The sequence below is a fragment of the Stegostoma tigrinum genome, chromosome 8 (assembly GCF_030684315.1).
Source record: "Stegostoma tigrinum isolate sSteTig4 chromosome 8, sSteTig4.hap1, whole genome shotgun sequence".
NCBI lineage: Eukaryota > Metazoa > Chordata > Chondrichthyes > Orectolobiformes > Stegostomatidae > Stegostoma > Stegostoma tigrinum.
The window spans coordinates 9,963,526-9,986,946 of record NC_081361.1 but is presented as its reverse complement, the minus strand read 5'-3'; the positions used below and the strand labels follow the sequence as shown (position 1 = coordinate 9,986,946).

General features: G+C 47.0%; 1 protein-coding gene across 3 annotated transcripts in view; it reads right to left on the bottom strand.

The window, feature by feature from the left end:
* The window catches only part of LOC125456174 (pre-B-cell leukemia transcription factor 1-like), a 456,342-nt gene that overhangs the window by 5,375 nt on the left and 427,546 nt on the right, over positions 1 to 23,421 (bottom strand). For all 3 annotated transcript variants that reach the window (XM_059648232.1, XM_048539004.2, XM_059648233.1), the window contains one exon: positions 14,474 to 14,563. In XM_059648232.1, the coding sequence (XP_059504215.1) occupies positions 14,474 to 14,563 (90 nt within the window). The remainder of the gene's footprint in view (positions 1 to 14,473; positions 14,564 to 23,421) is intronic.

Here is a 23,421-nt window from a genome sequence, read left to right as displayed (position 1 = left end):
GGTCAGTGCATTGAACTGGGAGGTTTGAATTTGATAGGATCGTATGCAAGCTCGCTCAAGCTCTGGGCCGGAGTTGTAGAGGAATAGACCATGCTGAGGGGAACAGACTGCTGCCATTCAGTCTGTCTACTTCATATACATCACTGGCTCAAGAGAACGTCTCCCATTCAATAGAAATGCTTCCCAGGGAGTGCAACACCAAAAATCAAGCTTCATTCAGGCCACTGCTGGCTGGTGTTATTGGCCTCTATAACTCCAGACCATGAGATGACGGCAGTGCCCAACTCTTATTGCCCTTGGGATGAGTGTCTCGCTGGGCCATTTCAGAGGGCAGTTAAGATTCAGCCATGTTGTTGTGGGTCTGGAGTCACATGTAGGCCAGACCAGGTTAGGATGGTAGATTTCCCTCCCTGAAAAACATTTTTGGATGCCACATGATCAAAATGCATTGGAGAGAAGTAGTTCACAAGGACTATTCTAGGAATGAGAAATTCCAGTTAGGATAAAAGTTTGAAGAAGCTGGGGCGGTTCTTCTTGGAGAGACAAAGGTTGAGAGGAGATTTGGTAGAGGTCATCAAAATCATGACCGACAGAGCAGATAGGGAGAAGTTGCTTCCACTTGTAAAGAAAATCATTTGAATACAGAACTGGGTCAAAGCTAGAAGACGGAGGTTGGTGGTGCAGGGTTGCTTTACCGACTGGAGAACTGTGACCAGCGGTGTGCCACAAGGATCGGTGCTGGGTCCACTGCTTTTCGTCATTTACATAAATGATTTAGATGTGAACATAGCATCTATGGTTGGTAAGTTTGCTAATGGCACCAAAATGGGAGGTGTAGTGGACAGTGAAGAAGGTTACCTCAGCGCATGCTGGGATCTTGAACAGATGGGCAAATGGGTCAAGAAGTGGCAGATGGAGTTTAATTTCAATAAATGTGAGGTGCTGCATTTTGGAAAGGCTAATCAGACAGGATTTATACACTTAATGGTAAGGCCTTGCTGAACAAAGAGACTTTGGAGTGCAGGTTGATAGTTCCTTGAAAGGGGAGTGGCAGGCAGATAGGATAGTGAAAAAAGCATTTGGTATGCTTGTCTTTATTGATCAATGCATTGGATATAGGTGTTGGGAGGTCATGAAACAGCTGTACAGGACACTTGTACAGTGTTGTATCAGCCACTTTTGAAGTACTGCGTTCAATTCGGGTCTCCCTGCTATAAGAAGGATGTTGTCAAACTTGTCAAAGGATCCAGAAAGATTTCGAAGAATATTGCTAGAGTTGGAAGGTTTGAGCAGTAGAAAGCGGCTTAATTGACAGGGGTTATTTTCCCTGTAGAGTCAGGAGCTGAGGGATGACCTTATCGGGGTTTATAAAAACATGAGTGGCATGGATAGGCTGAATAGTCAAGGCCTTTTCCCAGGGTAGGTGAGTCCAAAACTAGAGGGCGTAGGTCAAGGTGAGAGGGGAAAGATTTAAAGGGACCTCAGGGCCAACATTTTCACACAGAGTGTGTATGGAACAAGCTACCAGAGGAAGTGGTGGAGACTAGTACAATTACAAATAAAAGGCATCTGGATGGGTACATGAATAGGGAGGGTTGAGAGGGATATGGGACAAATGCTGGCAAATGGGACTAGATTAATTTAGGACATCTGGTCATCATGGACGAGTTGGACTGAAGGGTCTGTTTCTGTGCTGTGCATCTCTATGACTCTAAACAAGGATAAGAGGGCACAGACTTAAAATGATGTGCACATAAAGCAAGGGTGATGTGAGAAAAGGTGTTTGAACACAATGAACGGTTTGGGTGTGGAATGTAGTGCCTGGAATTGCGATGAGGCAGTTTCAATTGTTGGCATTGGATTGTCTTTTTTGGATGGGTTTACAAGGGTTTGGGGAAAAAGGCAGGAGATTGACACTAGAAAGTAGAGTCAGCCAAGGCAGGATGGCCCCTTTTCTGCACCATAATGATCCCGTGACAGTGAGCCAAATGTCACGGTTACCAGTGGACTAACTGTATATTCCAGATTTGGCATATCCCACCAGATGCCGTGGTGGGATTCGAACACGATCCCCAAGAGCATTATCTTGGTGCTGTGCCACCACCTGCTGCCAAAAGCCTTGCCATTCGGCTTGCGGGAGGCAACGACGAGTGACGGGAGAATTGGACCCTGCACAAAGCTCTCCAGGTCGACTTCAGCAAAGTTGGAATTGAAACAGCACTGTGTTGTCAGGACTTGGTGCGCCCTGGGCTACCACAGATAGTGTAGCCTCAGGGCTGAATGGTCACGGGTTGCTCTGCCTGGAAACACATGATTCACAGGCTGTTCACTCCATTAACCAGCTCTGGGGCTGGGTGGGCAGGGTGGGAGTGGGGTTCTGGAATCGAGCTGCAGACCTGACAATATGTAACGAACAACAGCCGTTACCAGCAGATTCCTGTTCTGATTAAATTCGGCTTTCGCTTTAACAGGAATTGACTGCACCACTTATAATTAACACAAGTGACAGTGAAGACAGTTACGGGGAAGGCAGATGCTGAGCGCAGTCTGTGAATGTCAGCCCATTTCCATGCCGCTGTCAGTTCTCAGAGGCAGAATTTAGTGTGCATCTTTCTCCAAAAGAAAAAAAATTTAAACCAATTTGCAAAACGCTCATCCACTCAGTCATGTGGGGCATGCACATTACATGCCTAGTGACTGCAAGAAGATACTTTAAGGTGTGGTCTGCCTGCTGCATTTAATTTGATTTGATTTATTATTGTCACCCGTAGTGAAAAGTATTGTTTTGCGTGGTATCCGGGCCAAATCACACCTTACATAAGTCTATCAGGGTTATAGGACAGAATGCAGTGTTGCAGGCTCAGAGAAGGTGCAGAGAAAGATCCAATCACAAGCGGACAGGTTGGACAGTGGCAGATTTGGATAAATGCGAGGTATTGCATTTTGGTAAAACAAACAAGGGTAGGACTGTTGCGATTAAAAGCAGGACCTTGGCTTAGCGTGGTAGCACAAAGGAAGTTGTATTTGTGGCACAACGTATGGAAACCATAGCAACAGCATGCCACCTCAACCATGGAGCTGGCTGCCAATTTGCCATTGAGGAAAACAGCATGGACATGGCTGTCTAGATGTGGAACGGATAGACATTCTCCCTGGGCGACTATGAATCAGGATGTGATGAACTCCATTAAAATCAGCAGTCACCAAAATACAAGGGTTCAGGGATGTAATTCTTTGAAGTTTGCGTCACATATAGGCAGGGTCGTTAAGAAGGCATTTGGCACACTTGCCTTCATTGCCCAGTCCTTTGAGTATAGGAGTTGGAACGTCATATTGAGTTTGTACAGGACATTGATGAGTCCTCTTCTGGAATACTGTGTCCAGTTCTGGCCTCCCTGCTATAGGAAGGATATTAATAAGCTGGAGAGGGCTCAGGAGAGATGTACCAGGACGTTGCCAGGAATAGTGGGGTTGAGTTCTATGGATAGGCTGTGACATTTTTCACTGGCGTGTAGGAGGCTGAGGGGTGGCCTTGTAGTGCCTTATAAAATCATGAAGGGTATAAAGAATGTGAATGGCAGGTGTCTATTCCCTAGGGTGGGGGGATTTCAAAACTGGGCGGCATATTTTTAAGGTGAGAGGAAAAAAATCTAAAAAAGAAAGACATGAGGGGCAATTTCTTTACACAGAGAGTGGTTTGTGTGTGGAATGAAGTTCCAGAGGAAGTAGTGGATGTGGGAACAGTGACAAAGTTTAAAAGACATTTAAGTAAGTACATGAATAAGAAATATTCGGAGGGATGCGGGCCAGGAGGAGGCAGGTGGGATAAGTTTTATTTGGGACTACACTCAGCATGGACTGGTTGGTCTGATGGAACTGTTTCCATGCTGTTTGAGTCTAAGCCTGAAACAGCAGGGAAGAAGCGTTATTGAATGCGTTGGTAAGTCTACAGGCAGTTAGCCAGCTACCATGAGCTGCATATTTGAAAATCACAGTCACCATTGGTACTTTTCAGAACAGAGATCCTTCATCTACAGGGGCCAGGAAACCTCTTTGAGAAACTGATGGGGGTAAGTGGTTGTGAAGGTCAAGGCAAGCAGTGTGGAGACCCAACACCCTAGATGCAGTGCCATCAGACGTTCAATGAGCTGACTTAAGTGATCAAGGTCACTGAAAGAATCTCTGAACATCATGTGACGGAACAAAGAGCTACAGATGCTAGTCACCTGAACCAAAACCAGAAAGTGCGGGAGACGCATGCTCGGAACTCCAGGAGGAGGTGTAACCGTTAACAAGGAAACAGCAAAGAATCAAGGTCTAGCCATCAAAGGTAACCTCAGTTCTGGATCAGTCTGTCAGGCATAGCAGTGAAGGAATGCCAGTTCCTGTTCTTCAGGAAGCAGCCAACTGGGAAAGCATCTTCAGCAGTCCTCTCCATTTAAGAACGACCAGCGGGTTAGGTGAGTGGGAGACATATTGGGAGGATCCACACCAATGCCCGCCCAACATCCCCACTGAGAGACAGGTGGGGGAGGGGGTGGTTTAGATTTTGAGGGCACCTCTGAACGGGCCAAAAACCCAGACGGCGTGGGTCTTCGATGTTTTGCAGAAGAAGGGAACGCAAAGTGAGGAGGAAGTTTTTCTCGCACCAAGCGGCTCTAAACCAAAACAGACATTGGTGGAGAAACTCAGCGGGTCCGGGGAGAGAGAAACAGAGTTAACGGCTTGACTCCGCTGGCCCTTCAGTGGAACTGGTAGAGCAGCTGAGAAAGTGGGGTATTTGTGCTGGAGTTGTGGTTGGTAGGGAGTGGGTGGCAAGAGGTGAGTAGGTAGGCGGAGATGGAACCCAAGGGAGACAGAATAATATGAAAGGGGTATGCATATGAGGGGGCTGTTGATAGTAAGCCAGGGCAAAAGAGAAGCTGAATAAGTGATAATGGGAGCTGACAGGAGGAAATGGGTTGACTGTACTGAAAGCGATCCATGTCATAACAGAACCCAGTGTGGAGGGTAGGCCAAAACACATGGAAGGACAAAATCAGGCTCTCAAGATATTGACTTCAATGTTGAGTCCCAAAGCCTGTGGGGTACCCAGATGAGATGTTGTTCTTCGAGCTTGCACTGAGACACACTGGAGCACTGCGGTAGATGTTTCCTCGCTCAAATGGTGGCCAATCTCTGGAATTCCTCTTGGAAAAGATGCTCAATCACTTGAGCATTTCCAAAACAGAAAAGGGACAGATTTTTGGGGAATTAAGGTAATGGTGTTAAGAAGGTATAGGTTAGTTAGGAGGTCTGCTGTAATCTTTGGTGATTGGTGAAGCAGATTGAGGAGCTGAATGACCAATTCCGGCTCCTATTTCTGATGCATTTTGTGCTTTCGATGTTTATCTAATTGTGTTACTAAGAAAGTCAGGCCCTTGCATTGTGAACTTTCAGTCAAGCTAACACAAGGGAAAAATAGACGCAGTATCACGCCAGCCAGTGACTGACAACAAAACGGAGCTACTAAAATTCATTGTACCGAAAGTGGCACTAATGACCCAAAATCTATCTCATACATCAAGCCAGAGATTTTGCTAAGGGACATAGACAATTAAACTTTTTATACTTCTGCAGGTGATAACAAACCCATTTATCTCCTGAAATGAATACTGTAATCCCAGCCAGAGGGATAGAATCCAATTACTGGATTGACACTGACTCCTTCCCGTGCCTGTCGCATGACCAAAGTACATGTGGCTTTTGAATGACAACCTTGAATTATACATTTCCAAACTCTTGTCTCCCTGGCAATAATCTCATTTACTATAAACGTCACTATGCATGAATTGAATTGGTTTTAGCACATCCAGACTCCTGTCTTCCTCAAATCTCAATCTCCTTTGGCACCTGGTTCTGGCAGAAAACCTGTATTCGCATGAACATTGGAGAAAGAGTGTATACATAATGTAAATTAGATTAGATTACCTACAGTGTGGAAACAGGCCCTTTGGCCCAACAAGTCCACACCGCCCCTTGCAGCATCCCACCCAGACTCATCCCCCTATAACCCACACACCTCTGAACACTATGAGCAATTTAGCATGGCCAACCACCTAGTCTGCTCATCTTTGGACTGTGGGAGGAAACCAGAGCACCCAGAGGAAACCCACACAGGCGAAACCCACGCAGACATGGGGAGAATGTGCAAACTCCACACAGACAGTCGCCCGAGGCTAGAATTGAACCCGGGTATATGGTGCTGTGAGACTGTAGTGCTAACCACTGAGCCACCGTGCCACCCCAAATTGCTGGACTGTTATCAATTTCATAAAGAATCCTCCAGCCAACAGCTCAGAAGGACAAAGACATGACCTGAACACTGACCTCCTAAGCTCAGACAAAAGTCTCAAGCAGCAATGCTTATATCTTTGATTTGTTTGTTCTTTTTCTTCAACTTGCTTTCTCCAAACAAAAAAAATCCTTTGTTCTAAGCTTGCGTGTGGATGTGTTTTTATGCCTGAGGATGTCATAGAGCCAGACAGCGTGGAAACAGGCCCTTCAGTCCAACCTGTCCATGCTCAGCATAATCCCAAACTAAAATAGTCCGACCTGCCTGCATTTAGCCAACATCCCTCCAAACCTTGCTATTTATAAACTTATCGAAATGTCTTTTAAACATTGTAACCGTACCCACATCCACCACTTCCTCAGGAAGTTCATTCTACACACGAACCACTCTCTGTGTAAAAAGGTTGCCCCTCATGTCCTTTTTAAATCTTTCTCTTCTCACCTGAAAAGTAAGCCCCCCCCAGGGAAAAGATCCTTATTGTTCACCTTATCTATACTCCTTATGATTTATAAGCCTCAATAAAGTCACCTCTCAATCTCCTACACGCCAGTGAAAAAAGTTTCACCCTATCCAGTCTATTTTTATGTCTCAAACCCTCTATTCCAGGCTATACCCTGGTAAATCTTTTTCTGAACCCTCTCCAATTTAATAATAGCTTTTCTATTACAGGGTGAACAGAATTGGACACAGTGTTCCAGAAGACGCCTCCTGTAGAATCTCAACATGACCAAGTGTGTGTGTGTGTCTGTGAAAGTCTGTTTGTGTGTCTCTGTGTGCTTGTGTGCGCATGTGTCTGCAAAATCCATGAATGTGCGTGTGAGCAAGTGTGAGTGTGTGTGTCTGTGTGTGTATGTTTGTGTATGAGTGTGTGTGTGTGTGAGAGTATGTGTGTGTGTGTATGTTTTTTGTGTGTGTGTGTGTTCGTGTGTGTATGAGTGTGTGTATATTTGTGTGTGTCTGTGTGTGTGTATGTGAGCGAGCATGTGTGTGTATGTGTGTGTCTGTGTGCGTGTGAGCGAGTGTGTGTGTGTATGTGAGCGAGCGTGTGTGCGTGTGTGTGTGTGTGTGTGTGTGTGTGTGTATATTTGTGTGTGTGTAAATATATGTGTGCATGTGTGTATGTCTGTGTGTGTGGGAGAGTGTGTGTGAGACAATGTGTGTGTGTGAGAATGTGTGTGTGTGAGAGAGAGTGTTTGAGAGTGTGTGTATATGAAAGAGAGAGAGAGTGTGTGTGTATGTGTGAAGGAGAGAGTGTGTTTGTGTGTGTGTGAGAGGCAGATAGAGTATGTGAAATTTTGTGTGCGTGTGCATGAGCGTGTGTGTTTGTGTGTGTGTGTGTGAGTGTGAGTGAGTGTGTGTGAATGTGTGGTGTGTGAGTGTGTGTGACTGTGTGTGAGAGTGTGTGTCTGCGTGTTACGATACGGATCCCTAGGTTTGTTGTGGGATACGTGGCTGCACACCCCAGGATCCCCCCGTTCCTGTTTACGTGTTCTCATCCTGCGGTTCCTTGTGTAATTCCCTGACAGATTTTCCCATCTGCATCACTTCATATATCTCTGGATCGAATTCCTCTGGCTGCTGGGCTGCCCAACTGAGCAGTCCGTTGATCAGCTTTCTCCATCACTGTCAACCAGACAGCCGATATTTGTATCATTCACACACTCTGCAGGCCAGCCCACATTCTGGCCTAATAACCATCCATAGACAGTGAGGGAGCCAACACTGAGCCCTGTGGGACCCACACAAAACAGCCCTCCACTTCCAAAAAAGAGTGCACCCATGGATTAATAGCCATTGCTTCTCCAATTTTTGGATCCAATTTAGCCAGCTGCCCCAGATCCCATCAGTCGATTTTCTTCACCAATCTGTAATGCTGGACTTGACACATAAACCTTGCTAAAACCAGTCAGAGACCTCAGTTTGATGGGCCGAGCAGCCTCCTGCACAATGATACTACAAAGAACCAAGGTACAGAAGCAGCGAGTTCTCTCCAACAGATTTTAACAATCTCTTGGGCTCCTGGTCATTCTTTGGACCGTCATTTGTCAACAACGGTGTTACATTGTGAAGGATTTAATAGCTAGTCAGTGCCCAGCTTCTGATGTAACACTGTATGACAATTCTGTACAATGTTTTGTTACAGGATAGCAGCATGCAGCTCATCACACGAATACCAGTGCCAGCATTGAAGTGGAGCAGAAAGACAATATGTGTATGTTTGAGAGAGAGAGAGAGAGAGAGAGGTATTAAGGGAGAAACAGAAAGGAAGTCAGACAGACAGAAAGAGTTATAGCATAAAGTAGGAGGTACCCACAAACAGGATAGAGCTGTGAGGGAGATACAACCCAACCAGTACAGATACAGCCAGTAACAGAGGGTGCTAGGGGGACAGGGGTTAGTGAGTGACAGTGTGAGGGAACTGGATTAACATCAGTACAGATACAGTCAGTAACACAGGGCATTGGGGTGAGAGGGGTTACTGAGTGACAGTGTGAGGGAACTGGATTAACATCAGTTCAGATACAGTCAGTAACACAGGGCGTTGGGGAGAGAGGGGTTACTGAGTGACAGTGTGAGGGAACTGGATTAACATCAGTATAGATACAGTCAGTAACACAGGGCGCTGGGGGTGAGAGGGGTTACTGAGTGACAGTGTGAGGGAACTGGATTAACATCAGCAGAGAAACAGTCAGTAACACAGGGCGCTGGGAGGGAGAGGGGTTAGTGAGTGACAGCGTGAGGGAGCTGGATTAACATCAGTACAGATACAGTCAGTAACACAGGGTTCTGGGGGGACAGGGGTAATTGAGTGACAGTGTGAGGGAGCTGGATTTACATCATGTGGGTGCTGAGTGGAAGGTTACTGAGTGACAGTGTGAATGGGCTGGATCATCAGTGAAGAAAATTGATTAAATTAGTCACAGCAAATGATACAGTCCAGCAGCAAGAGCTCTGTCTGAACAAGGACAACAGAAATCGCAGTAAACACCCATTGAAGCCATCATTAAGTACCGTTACAGTCACAGGGTGGAATTGTTATGGAGCTAATAGTCATGGCCATACAAATCTCCGCTAAGAAGCCATTAATGAAGGTAAACCTCTGTTTTAATATCTCCTGTCCTTCTCCAGCATGACTGCAACTTTCTTCAATACTGTCAGAAGCAGGAGGTGTTCTTTTCAATAGTGAGACTCCCTGGATGATTACAAAGTGTAGAGCTGGATGAACACAGCAGGCCAAGCAGCATCTTCGGAGCAGGAAAGCTGACGTTTTGGGCCTAGACCCTTCATCAGAAAATCTGATGTAGGGTCTAGGCCCGAAACGTCAGCTTTCATGCTCCTAAGATGCTGCTTGGCCTGCTGTGTTCATCCAGCTCTGCACTTTGTTATCTCGGATTCTCCAGCATCTGCAGTTCCCATTATCCCTGAATGATTATACTGCCTGTGGATACAGTCCCTCTGCGTTTCTGTTTCTAGATTAATCTCTAGCCCTGAGAACCGAGATCTCTGCTCTCTTCTGATTCTGACCCATTGAACAGGTTAAATTTGAATCACATTAGCACTGGTGGTGTGTATGCAGTTGCCTACTCTGGAATTCTCTTTCGAAACATCTCTGCCTCTTTCTCTCTCCCTTGACTCCCCTAAAAAAACCAATGTTGGGCACTTAATAGTTCACTTAATACCATCCAAATCTACTGGCTGCTCAGTGATCATTAGATTGTTAGCTGAACATTGAAAGATCTTGATTCCTCACACAATATGTTCACGAGCCATCCCTTCTTTGTATTTAACTACACACCATATCGAACCACTGTATGCAATATATATTCATATTAATGACTTAAATGAGGGAAGCAAACGTAAATATCTCTAAGTTTGCAGACGAAGCAAAACTGGGAGGGATGGTGAGCTTTGAAGAGGATGCAGAGATGCTTCAATGTGATTTGGGCAAGTTGAATGAGTGGGCAGATGCATGGCAGATGAAATATAATGTGGATAAATGAGAGGTTAACTACCTTGGCAGAAAGAAAAGGTGGATTATTATCCGAAAGGTGATAGATTGTGAAGGGGGAAGGTGCAATAAGTCCTGGGTGTCCTTGTGCACCAGTCACAGAAAGCAAACATACAGAAGCAGCAGGCTGTGGAAAAAAGCAGACGGTACAAAAACTGAAAGAACTGCGGATGCTGTAAATCTGAAACAAAAACAGATATTGCTGGAAAACTGCAGCATGTCTGGCAGCATCTGTGGAGAGAACGTTTCAGGTTGAGTGACCCTTCCTAAGAACTGTTAACTCTGATTTCTCTCCACAGATGCTGTCAGACCTGCTGGGCATTTCCAGCAATTTCTGTTAAGGTAAATGGAAAGTTGGTCTTCATAATGAGAGGATTCTAGCTCAGGAGCAGGGATATCTTGCTGCAGTCATACAGGGCCTTGGCGAGGCTACACCTGGAGCGCTGTGTGCAGTTTTGGTTCTCCTTTTCCGAGGAAGGATGTTCTGGCAGTGGAGGGAGCGTGACAAAGATCTACTAGATTGATTCCTGGGATGGCAGGACTGACATATGAAGAGGCACCGGATCAGTTAGGGCTATATATTCTCTGGAATTTAGAAGAAAGAGGGGATTATCTGATAGAAACATATAAAGTTCTAACAGCTGTAGACAGGAAGGACGTTCCTGATGACTGGGAATTCGAGAACCAGAGAGTCACAGTCTAAGGATACAGGGCAGGCCACTTAGGACTGAGATGAGGAGACATGTCTTCACCCAGACAGTGGGGAGTCTGTGGGATTCTCTGCCACAGAAAGTGGTTTCGGCCAAAACATTGAATGTTTTTGAGAAGTAGCTGGATACATTCTTAGGGCTAAAGGGATTGAAACATATGGAGAGAAAGTGGGAACAGAGGGACTGTGTTGGATGATCAGCCATGATCATATTCAATAGCAGAGTGAAGCCCACTCCTGCTCCTTTTCGCAATCCAATTGGTTGAAAATATGAACAGCTATTTTGAACCGAGTGTCTCCTGCAGGAGAATGACAAGATCCAATTTAATTCCATTTGCCGTTGTCACCGGTGACAGAGCTCAGTTATTTTAGCCCAGCAACGGGTAAAACACAGTCAAAATGCCTGACGACCGTGACACAAATATTCACCTGAGGCCTGAGGCCTGTTCATCTCGCTCTTCCTTTCCCCAAGCCCGTCAGAACACAATAAATATCTAGAGAGAGAGCCAGAATGTGCAAACATCTCGCGGCAATTTGGAGAATTTGATTGGGTGGGACATGTGAAGGTAGGAAAAGCAGTGAGTAGTAAGTTGCAGCTAGATGTGGGCAGTAACCCAGCGGCCATGTTATCCTTGTGTGTGTGAGAGAGAGAGAGACAGCAGGCCTGGCCAGCTCTCCATCAGTCCTGCTGTCACACCCACTAAGCTCTGCGATGGCTGATCTGAGAAATCGAGTTGGCTTGCTGTCCCCTTCATGACCACAGCTCTCACTGTCCCTGTCGTATCAATTTTCCCCAGCAATATACAGCCTGTCGCTGTGAATTTACAAGGAGGGTCTGGGCAGCGTGCATGCGCGCGCGCACACACACACACACACACACACACACACACACACACACACACACACACACACACACACACACACACACACACACACACACACACACATAGCAAGGATGGTTCGCTGGTGAGACTGCCTGAGCTGGTCTGCGTGCTGTCTCTGTCACGGTCACAGGAATCCGCAGGAGCGAGCAGGGAGAGTGGATGGGATGGGGTGGTGCAAGGGTCAGGTTTGCGTTGGACCAAACCAGCATCGGTGAGCTGCTCTGTAGAGACACAGCACTGAGGCTACAGCCCGAGCAGTACAGCAAGGGCATTTCTTTTTTTTCCTCTCTCTCCCTGTCTTTCTCTGTCTATCTATATCTTCCACTCTCTCTCTATCCATGTCACTCTTGCTGTTTATCTCTCTCTCTCTCTCTATCTCTCTCCTTCAGCCTCTGTCTCTCCCCCTATATCTGTCTCTACCTATGTCTCTCTCTCTCTCTCTCTCTCTCTCCCCCATCTGTATCTCTCCCCTTCCTATCTCTCTCTCTCGCACCCTCTCGTTCTCTCTTTCTCCTATTCTCTCTTGCTTTCTCAGTCTCTTGCTCTCTGTCTATCTATCTCTCGTACCCTGTCTATGTCTCTCTCTATCTTACCCTCTCTATATCTCTTCTACCTTCTTTCAGTCTTTCTCTCTCCCTCTCCCGGGGTGTGTTTGCCAACACTGGCTACATTTGACAGAGTGGGGCATGTCGCCTCCTCAGCTAAATACTGTCCATCACCACACCCACCGTCCCCACTCATCTGGCATCTAGCATCCGCAACTGCCCCTGCCCCTCGCTGGGAAACAATCAGAGACTGGTCCTAGCGAGGGGAATAGAGGCAGAGAGAGAGAGAGAGAGAGACCGCATGAGAGGGAGAAGGGGTGGCGGGGTGCAGGTGCAGAGGAACAGGCAGAGGCAGAAAAAGTTAAAGAGGCAGTGATAGAGAGAGAGAGAGAGAGACAGAAGCAGAGATGGAGAGGGCAGACCGAGGGATTAAAGCAGGAGAGAGAGACAGAAAGGGAGAGGGCGCCATGAGAAGAGAAACAGAAACAGAGGCAGAAGAAGTGATGGACGCAGACAGATAAAGAGAAAGGGACAGAAGTAGAGAGAGATAGAGAGAGACAGAGGCAGAGGGAGAAACAGAGACAGAGAAAAAATGAGGTAGAGAGATATGTAGACAGTGATGGAAAGACAGAGATAACGAGAGACTGAGGTAGAGATAGAGAGAGATGAAGAGAGGGACAAAAGCACAGAGAGAGGCAGATGGAGGTGAAGAGAAACAGACAGATGCAGAGAGAGAGAGAGAGAGAAAAGAGAAACATACAGATAGAGAAAGAGAGAGAGAAGCAGAGTAAATGTTACATTTGTCAAAAGACAGTGATGGAGTTTGATAGAAAATGTTTCTGCTTGTGGGGAGTTCAACACGGTCACAAATCTGATTGGAAAGTCAAGAGAAATCTTTAAGGCAGAGATTCATAGAATCCGTACAGCAAGGAAGCAGGCATTTTGGCCCATCAAGTCCACACTGACCCTCTGAAGAGAATCCCACCTAGACCTGCACCTCTACCCTATCCCTATTACCCTGCATTTCCTGCGGTGACCCACCTAATTTACACATCCGTGAACACTATGGGCAATTTAGCACAACCAATCCACCCTAACCTGCACATCTTTGGACTTTGGGAGGAAAATGGAGCACCCGGAGGAAACCCACACAGACACGGGGACAATGTGCAAACTCCACACAGACAGCAGCCTGAGGCTGGAATTGAACATGGGGCCCCTGGCGCTGTGAGGCAGCAGTACTATCCACTGAGCTACTGTGCTGCCCTAAATTGGATGAATATGAGCTTCACTATAAGGCGCCTGACTGTCTTTTATTTATTCATAGAATGTCAGCATTGCTGGCCGGGCCAGCATTTATTGCCCGTCTCTAGTTGCTCCTTCGGAAGGTGGGGGTGAGCCACCTTCTTGAACTGCTACAGTCCACATGCTGCGGGTTGACCCACAACACCTGGAATTCCAGTACTTAGATCCAAAGCGGCTGAAGGATATCGCTCATAGGTTGATGATGGGTCATCCATCCAGATCCATCGCTGTTCAATTTGCAGAGATTTTGTGAGGCCATCTCAGAGTAACCATATTCGCTGTGGGCCTGGTATCTCGGGTAGGCCAGACCAGGTAAGGATGGCAGATTTCCTTCCTGAAAAGATCTGAGTGAATCTGAATGGACTTACTGAACGATTGTTAGTCTGAACAGTCAATCCAGCTTTGTTGAATGATAGGGCTGAAATTCCACTAACTGCAACAGGAGGTTTGCAATCCACCTGTCGTGGAATTTCACCCTGGAGCTCTGGGCCCTCAGCCCACTTACCACAAGGCCACAATCTCCAGCTAGCTGAGTTGGAGGGAACGCTAGAGGAGGATGTGTGGGAGAAGACTGCGTGTCGAGAAGGGTGGGAGGAGGTTTGTGTAGCCGCATAAACCCACTGGGGCTAAATGGCCTGTTTCCAATGCCACATGCTCTGGCCAATTGAGATAAGGTAGGTTACTTACATTCAGAGCCTGTGGGCTGTAGATCCTGCCAGCGCCCAGTCCATCACCGTACCCGCCTGCCTGATTGATAACATGGCGCAGCGAATCCACCTGGAACAGAGAACACCAGGCTTTGGTCACACCATTCCACCACTCCCCATTGCCTGGCAATGGTGCCCTTCCTCACCGTGCTGTGAGCTGGTACTGCACGACAGCATTGGAGGGGCATTGGCGCTCTACCTTACCATCGTACTCCATCACCTCTCCATGCAGATTGTATGGGGGAGAGGGACATGGGGGCGCAGAAGGGTTTGCCCAGACCCAAAACGAAGCCAAGCTTTCAACGAGTGGAAAGGGTTTTTTGTTTAAATTCATTCATGGGATGAGGGCAAGACCAATTATGCCCATAAGATGAGGCAGCCTACTTACATTCAGAGCCTGTGGGCCAAATTTATAGCCTATCCCTAATTGCCCACATGGAAAAAGACCTTTCGGTTCAACTTGTCGTGCCAACCAGATATCCTAAGTAAATCTAGTCCCATTTGCCAGTATTTGACCCATATCCCTCCAAACCCTTCCTATTCACATACCCATCCAGATGCCTTTTAATGCTGTAATTGTACCAACCTCCACCTCTTCCTCTGGCAGCTCATTCCGTACACGCACTACCCACTGTGTGAAAACACTGACCCTTAGGTCCCTTTTAAATCTTTCCCCTCCCACCTTAAACAGGCACCATCAAGTTTGGGGCACCCCTACCCTGGGGTAAAGACCCAGGCTCTTCACTCTATGCATGTCCCTCATGGGTTTATAAACCTCTATAAGGTCGCCCCTCCTTCAATGGAAAGCAGCCCCAGGCTATTCAGCGTCTCCTTATCGCTCAAACCCTCCAATCCTGGCAACATTTTTTATGCACCCTTTCAAGTTTAACAATATCTTTCCTACAGCAGGGAGACCAGAGTTGAACATGGTATTCCAAAAGTGGCCTAACCAATGTCCGGTACAACATGATCTCCCAACTCCTCTACTCAGCACACTGACCAACAAAGGCAAGTGAACCAAAGGAGTTGAGGTCCCTCAACTGGCCTCAGTGCCCCTCTCCTGGACCCAGGCTGGAGAAATCACTGGGAGGCCTGGGAATTCCAAATGTGGACCAGGATGGCATGGGAACAATGCTGTGGCAGAAGACACACAGATGAGAAAAAAGAGGAAGACTTGTGTTGGTATAGCATTTGCTGACCATGGGACATCTCAAAAGTGCCTTAATGCTCGTAAAGCAGCTCGGAAGTATAGTCACTGTTGGAATGTAGCAAACGGAACTGGACTAGCCATTGGAGTACTGTGGCAACAAGAGCAGAATGGTGGCTAGGAATCATGCAGCGAGGAACTCAATATCTATTGTGTTTCTCTGAAGGGATCAAAGGGTATGGGGAGAAAGCAGAAACAGAGAACTGACTTTGGTAATCGCACATGATCATATTAAACAGCAGAGTAGGCTCAAAGAGCCAAATGGTGTATTCCTGCTCCTTTATTCTATATTTCTATCTCCTAACTCCCCAAAGCCTGTCCACCTTCTACAAGGCACAAGTCAGGAGTGTGATGGAATACTCCCCACTTGCCTGGATGAGTACAGCCCCAGCAACACTCAAGAAGCTTGTCACTATCCAGGATAAAGCAGCCCCACATGATTGACACCACATTCACTCCCTCCACCATTGCCGCAGCAGTGTGTACCATCTACAAGACACACAGCAGAAATTTGCCAAAACTCCTCAGGCAGCATCTTCCAAACTCACGACCACTTGGATCGAGAAGGCCAAAGCAGCAGATACATGGGACCACCGCCCTCTGCAAGTTCCCCTCCAAGCCACTCACCGTCTTGACTTGGAAATACATCCCCGTTCCTTCACTGTCGCTGTGTCAAAATCCCAGGATTCCCTCTCTAAAAGCATTGTGGGTCTACCTACAGCACATGGACAGCTCAGCACCACCTTCTCAAGGGGGAAACTAGGGATTGGCAGGAAATGCTGGGCCCAGCCAGCGATACCCATGTTCCATAAGTGAATGAACTTTCATTTAACAACACAACAGCTGATTTGTGTACGGCAAGCTCCCACAAAGAGCAGCGCTCCAACAACCTGATAATTTGTTGTTCATGAAACTGTCAAAATGGCAAGACAATTCCTTGATGTGACATACTAAAAATGAAGGTTCACTAGATTTGAGTGAAAAAGCTGTCAGATACATTAAAAGAAATCTATCATTGGAGACGTAGTTGTGCAAAAATGTTCATGCCATGTGGGCATCTATGGCCAGGCCAACAATTATTGTCCATTTCTAGCTTCCCAGAGGGTAGATAAGAGTTTTTTTAGATTACCTAGTGTGGAAACCGGCCCTTCGGCCCAACAGGTCCACACTGCCCCTTGCAGCATCCCACCCAGACCTATCCCCTTATAACCCACACAACGGACAATATAGCATGGTCGATCCACCTAGCCTGCACATCTTTGGACTTTGGGAGGAAACCGGAACACCCGGAGGAAACCCACGCAGACACGGGGAGAATGTGCAAGCTCCACACAGACAGTTATGCGAGGCTGGAATCGAACCCAGATCCCTGGTGCTGTGAGGCTGCAGTGCTAACCACTGAGTCACTGTGCCAATCACATTGCTGGGGGTCTGGGGTCATACACAGGTCAGGGCAAATGATTTCCTTCCCTAAAGGGCCATTAGTGAACCAGATGGATTGACAACGTTGGCTCGTTGTGAATTGTTTTATTGAACTCAAACTTCACCCATCTCCCTCAGTGGGATCTGAGCCCACGTTCCTCAGAGCATTCGGTTATGGATGACTAACCATGAGACGACCCACCTACCCGAAAGGCTTTACCCTCCCTGTGTTGCTGCACACCGTAACTCCAAGGGGTGGGTCACCACACAAAACTTAGACTCAAGAAATAAGTCACACAACTCTTGTGGTGCATTCGGAGGCCATTCAGCCCTCTATGCTTGCAACTGCCCTTCCAAAAGCGTCATTATCTGGTGCCAATGTCCTGCTTTTATGCCAAATCGTTGCATATATCTGTGCCCAAATAATCATTAAATGCCTACTTGAATACTTCAAGTGAACCTGCCCCCACATCATGTTTCCAGTCAGCGTTGTTTGTGTTATAAGGAGAGGTTGGGACCTTTTCCCCTCGAGCATAGGAGGTTGAGGGGGAAACCTTACAGAGGTTTATAAAATTATGAGTGGCATATTAATATGAATAGCCAAGGTTTTTTCTGAGGGTAGGGGAGTCCAAAACGAGGTATAGGTTTAAGGTGAGAGGGGAAAGATTTAAAAAGGGACCCGACGGGCAATTCTTTCACACAGAGGATGGTGCGTGTATGGAACGAGCTGCCAGAGGAAGTGGTGGATGCTGGTATAATGACAACATTTAAAAAAACATTTGGACAGATACATGGATAGGAAAGGTTGAGGGATAAGGGCCAAATACAGACAAATAGGGCTAGTTCGGTTTGGGTAACTTGGACGGCATGAACGAGTTGGGCCGAAGAGCCTGTTTTCGTGTTGTATCACTCTGTGACTCTATAAATGGCAGCTGTGTGAATAGGTTTCAGCTCACATCACTCTTGTTTCTTTTGCAATTCAGTGTAAATTGTTATAAAGGCGCCAGTACAGCGTGGAGCTGGAGGAACACAGCAATGTCAGGCAGCATCAGAAGAACAGGAGAGTCAAGGATTGGGGAAGGGGGAGGCAGCTCATAAATAAATAGAGGGAGGAGAATTGGGGCTGGGGGAAGGTAGGTGGGATGGGGTTGGTGGAGATCGTTCAGTGAGAAGGGCGGAGCGGAGAGCTGGGAAAGAAGATGGACAGTTTGTGTCAGGTCGAGGAGGCAGGGAGGAGAGGGAGGGCTGGGCATGGGATGAGGCTGGGGGTGAGGAGATTTTGAAACTCGTAAATGCTATGTTGAGGCCATTGGGCTGTAAGCTCCCCTTGCAGAATATAAGGTGTTGTTCCTCCACTTTGCATGTGGCCTCACTGTGACAGAGGAGGAGGCCCAGGAGGGCCATGTCACCCAGGGAGTGGGAGGGGGAGTTGAAATGGCTGGCAACCAGAAGGTGGTGTTGATTACAGTGTACAGAGTGAAAATGCTCAGCGAATTGGTCGCCAAGTCTGTGCTTGGTCTCACCGAAGCACATGTGGAGCAATGGATGCCATAGACTGGGTTTGAATATGTACAGGTGAATCTCTGCTGGATTTGGAATGCTTTTTTGGGGGGGGGGGGCCTTGATAGAGGTGAGGTGGAGAGTTGTAGAGGCAGATTTAGCATCTCCTGCAGAGGGAGTGGCAGAGTGAGCTGTCCCTATAGAGAGTGGATCAGGGTAGGGGGGGAATAACGTTTTGGTGTTGGGGCCGGATTGCAGCTGGCCGAAACAGCGGAGGATGATGACTTAGATTCGGAGGCTGGTGGGGTGGTGTGTGGGTGGGGGGCCCTATCCTTGTTGCTGGGGGAGGAGAGGGTTCGAGGGCAGGAGTGCAGGAAATGCAGGAGATGCGGTTGAGGGCTATGAATCGTGGTGGGGGGGGGGGGGGGGGTGCAGAGAATAATGGTCCTTGAAATAGAAGGACATCTGGGATATCCGAGAGTGGAACACTTCGCCCCAGGAGCAGAAAACATTGCTTTTCAGCTGAGGATTTCCAATTGAATATCCATTCCATCTGACTGTAAACAAACTGTACAATCCTGACCGTATTTGAGATTACATTCCTCAGCCTGTTTTTACACAAGGACAGCTTCACCTGGCTTCCCCAGAGTGATGCACTTCAAATCTGTCTAAATCTTTGCCAAAGGAATCGCTCAAAGCCCTGCATCCAAAGAAATCTTGTAGCAACGGAGTACTAATTGGTCAGAGGGTCAGTGTAACACCAATCTCTGATGCAAACAAAAACATAACAGTAGCAACAGTATGTTCCAGCTTTTAAATTGCTCAAAAACTCTCTTGGTTATTCCTCGTAAATACGCGTAAAAGCTGTTCATCTGAGTCGTCCAGTTAGTTGACAAAGAGTTTGGTCGATTTCTGATCGCCTGGAATTGCAGCAAATGCAAGGCACAGAAACAGGCCATTCGGCCCAACCATTCCATGCTGGCACTTATCCTCCCAATCCAGCCCCCTCCCATCTTTCCTCATTTAGATCCTCCATCCTTACCCCCATTCCCTTCTCCCTTGCCTGCCTGTCCAGCTTGCGCCGAACCACATCAATACTGTTCACTTGAATCACTCCCTGTGGGAGTGAGTTTCACATTCTCTCTGCTCCCTGGTTGAAGAGTTTTCTCCTGAATTCCCTGTTGGATTTCCTGGGGACTATCCAGTATTGACAGTGTCTAGTTTACTCTTCTCTGCAACAGGAAACATTCTCTCTCTATCCATTCAATCAAAAAGTCTCATTATTTGAAAAAGACTTACATGAGTCAGCCGTCAGCCTTCATTTTCCAAGAGAACAGAGACCCTGTCTGTACATCTTCCCCCCGAGGTGAAGCTCTCAATCCTGATTTTATCCTATTGTGTGACAGGCCAAAACAGTACAGAGTTATCTAATTGGGGTTGGGGGTTGGGGTTGTGGTGTGGGAGCTAACTAAGATTAGACAGAGGTTCATCCAGACTTCACTATTTTTAAATTTGGTTGTCCAATATTTAATCCTTAGGCTTGGGGATTATCTTTGTTGTAGCCTTACCAACCAGCATTGCTACTTTGAATGATTAGTGAGTTTGTGTGCTCAGATTCTCTTGTGCCTCCACCTCATTCAAATCAGGATTTTAAAATAAATAACTGACCTCCTCGTTTCCCCTTATCATCCCTCACCCTTAGGTGTGTTGGCTAGCTGCATGGCGGGTCTGTCAGCTCACCGATGCCTTCTCTCGCAATTTGTTGCAGCCCTCCTCAGTACTGGGCATTTCACTTCAACCTGGGTCACCAGCAAATTTAAGCTTTGCACCCTTTTTCTTTAGTTCTAAAGTCAAAACGGTCAATGCGAAATAGTGAAGAGGCGCTGACCCTTGTGAAATGGTAGAGGCACCTGGGAGTTAGCTGAAGCATTACAAGGTTCTCTCCATGCTGTACCTATACTCAACAGGCTCAATGGCCACACGCAGCAGGCCTAAAGGGATCACACAGCTGGCTAGCACTTAGTGAAGAGGCTGTCTTTCAGCCAGCTAGCTATCCACGATGAAGATCGCCCTCGGCCAAAGTGTGCAAATCCCAGCTACCAGAGGGATGGTGCCTGAGGACCAGAGGCTCGGTCATTGGGTTGGGTCTGGCCCTAGTGGAGGTCAAACAGGGGCAGCATGGCGATGTGGCCCCTGTGGCCAGAGATATGACTCTGACATTGGCGCATGGCAGCAGTGAGGCGGTGGTGGTGGAGGAGAATTGGCCCAGCCAGGAGAGATGGCGCCTGAGGATTGGTGACTCCAATGTTTGATTGAGTCTGGTGCAGATGGCAGCGAGGCGGTGGAGGAGAGGTGGTAGGGAAGGTGTCACCGCTGGCAAGCCAGCTCAAGAACAGATGGACTCCCCTTTTGCTACATCTTTCTTTTATTTCATTCTGAAAACTATTCAAAATGGATTGTGGTGTGGGTGGAGTAGTTTCACTGCATTTCTCGCCATAAAACACACTTGGACAATAAAAAAAATTATTTGATCATGCAAGCTGGGAGTTTATTTATTCATCCTGGAGGCGGAGGAAACTGCAAGGTAAGTATGAGGTGAGGGAGGGGAGGTTGAAGTCCGCATTGGAGAGAGTTATGGATATTTGTAACACACATTGGGATACTCCATGGAATACATCCAGTAAGTGTTAGCAACCCACATACAGAAGCACCACAAATTTTCAGGAAAGATGCCCATCGTGAAATGCTCTCTCTGTCTCTCTCCACAGTCCTGCTTAGTCTGTTTTCTCTTTGAGAACGTCTTTGCAACCCTAAATCTGTTCCACACCAGGCCTGGATAAAGAAGTGGGAGTGCACTCATCAAACGGAAGACGGTTAAAGGTGTTCAGAGCCTGAGCAATGGCCCCGGACCACTGCCTCCTGCACAATATTCCCATTACACATTCCCGTAAATCCAGCAGCTTCCATTGCAACTTTCAACTTCTGACACCAACGGAATTGCTCAGACCTTGGAGTATAGGAGCTGGGATGTCATATTGAGGATGTGCAGGATGTTGGTGAGGCCTCTTCTGAAGAACTGTGTCCAGTTCTGGTCACCCTGTTACAGGAAGGATATTATTAAACTGGAGAGGGCTCAGAAGAAGATTTACCAGGATATTGCTGGGAATAGTGGGTTTGAGGTCTAAAGAGAAGCTGGATAGACTGGGACTTTTATCACTGGAGTGCAGGAGGTTGCTAGGTGACCTCATAGAGGTTTATAAAATCATGAGGGTATAGATAAAGTGAATGGCAGGTGCCTTTTCCCTAGGTGGGGGATTTCAAGACTAGGGGGCATATTTTTAAGGTGAGAGGAGAAAGATTTAAAAAATAACAAAGGGCAATTGTTTTTTACACAGACAGTGTTTCATGCATGGAATGAACTTCCTGAGGAAGTGGTGGATGTGGGTACAGTCACAACAGTTAAAAAGCATTTGGATAAGTTCATGAATAAGAAATGTTTGGAGGGATATGGAGCAGGAGCAGACAGGTGGGACTAGTTTAGTTTGGGAGTATGGTTGGCATGAACTGGTTGGGCTGAAAGGTCTCTTTCTGTGCTGTATCACACAATGGTAGTACGAGAATTTCACTTTTGTGTGAATGGTTAGCTATTCTGTTAAAACTTTATCAAGATTCACAGAAGGTGATGCACCCTATGCTAATTTTCAAACTGATGTGCAATTGTAGGGCGCAGTCCCCTTGATATTCAAAGGTAATTATTTGCCATTTACAAATCACCACAGTCGTTGCCCAGTAATCTCCCTTCTATCACACATAGAAAGGGAGTTAAATCACAGCAAGCCTTAATATTTGAGGGTAATTATTTCCCATTGAATTCGGATAAGTTTTGTGGACAATTCTGAGCCAATCCCATCAGCAAATACAGCCACCACAGTCCGCAACCCATCAATTATTTTTTATTCATTTTGTGGGATGTGGCCAGCATTTCTTGCCCGTCCCTAGTTGCCCCCCCACCTTGAGAAGGTGGTGGTGAGCTGCCTTCTTGAACCGCTGCATTTCTCCTGCTGTAGGTTGACCCACAATGCAATTAGGGAGGGAATTCCAGGATTTTGGCCCAGCAACGGAGAAGGCACAGTTCGAGTGTTTAGCGACATGGTGTGAAGACAACAGTCTCTCCATCAACGTCAGTGAAAGGAAGGAGCTGGCCACTGACGTCAGGAAGCAGAGTGGAGGACACTGCCCTGTCTGCATCAATGGTGCTGAGGTGGAGATGGTCAAGAGTGTCAGGTTCCTGGGAGTGATGATCACCAACAATCTGTCCTGGTCCATCCACATTGACACTATGGTCGAGAAAGCACAACAAAGCCTCCTGAGGAAGTAGAGGCTTGGGAAATTCAGCATGTCCGTAAAGATGTACCAATTTTTATGGATGCACCATAAAGAGCATTCTATCCCAATGCGTCACAGTGTGGTATGGCAACTGTTGTTTCCAAGACTGAAAGAAACTGCAGAGTGAACACAGCCCAGTCCATCACACAAACCAGCCTTCCTTCCACTGACTTAGGAAAGCAGCAACATCATCAAAGACCCCTCTCACTCTAGTCATGCTGCATTACACTCTCTTCTGACAGGCAGGAACTGTAAAAGTTTGGATACATGTACGAACAGATTCAAGAACAGCTCCTTCCCTGAGGTTATCAGATCTTTGAATGGACCTCTTTACTGTTAATGTTGATCTCTCTCTGCACCTTCTTAGCAGTTGTAACACTGTACCCTGCACTCTGCTCTGTTACCCTGATGCA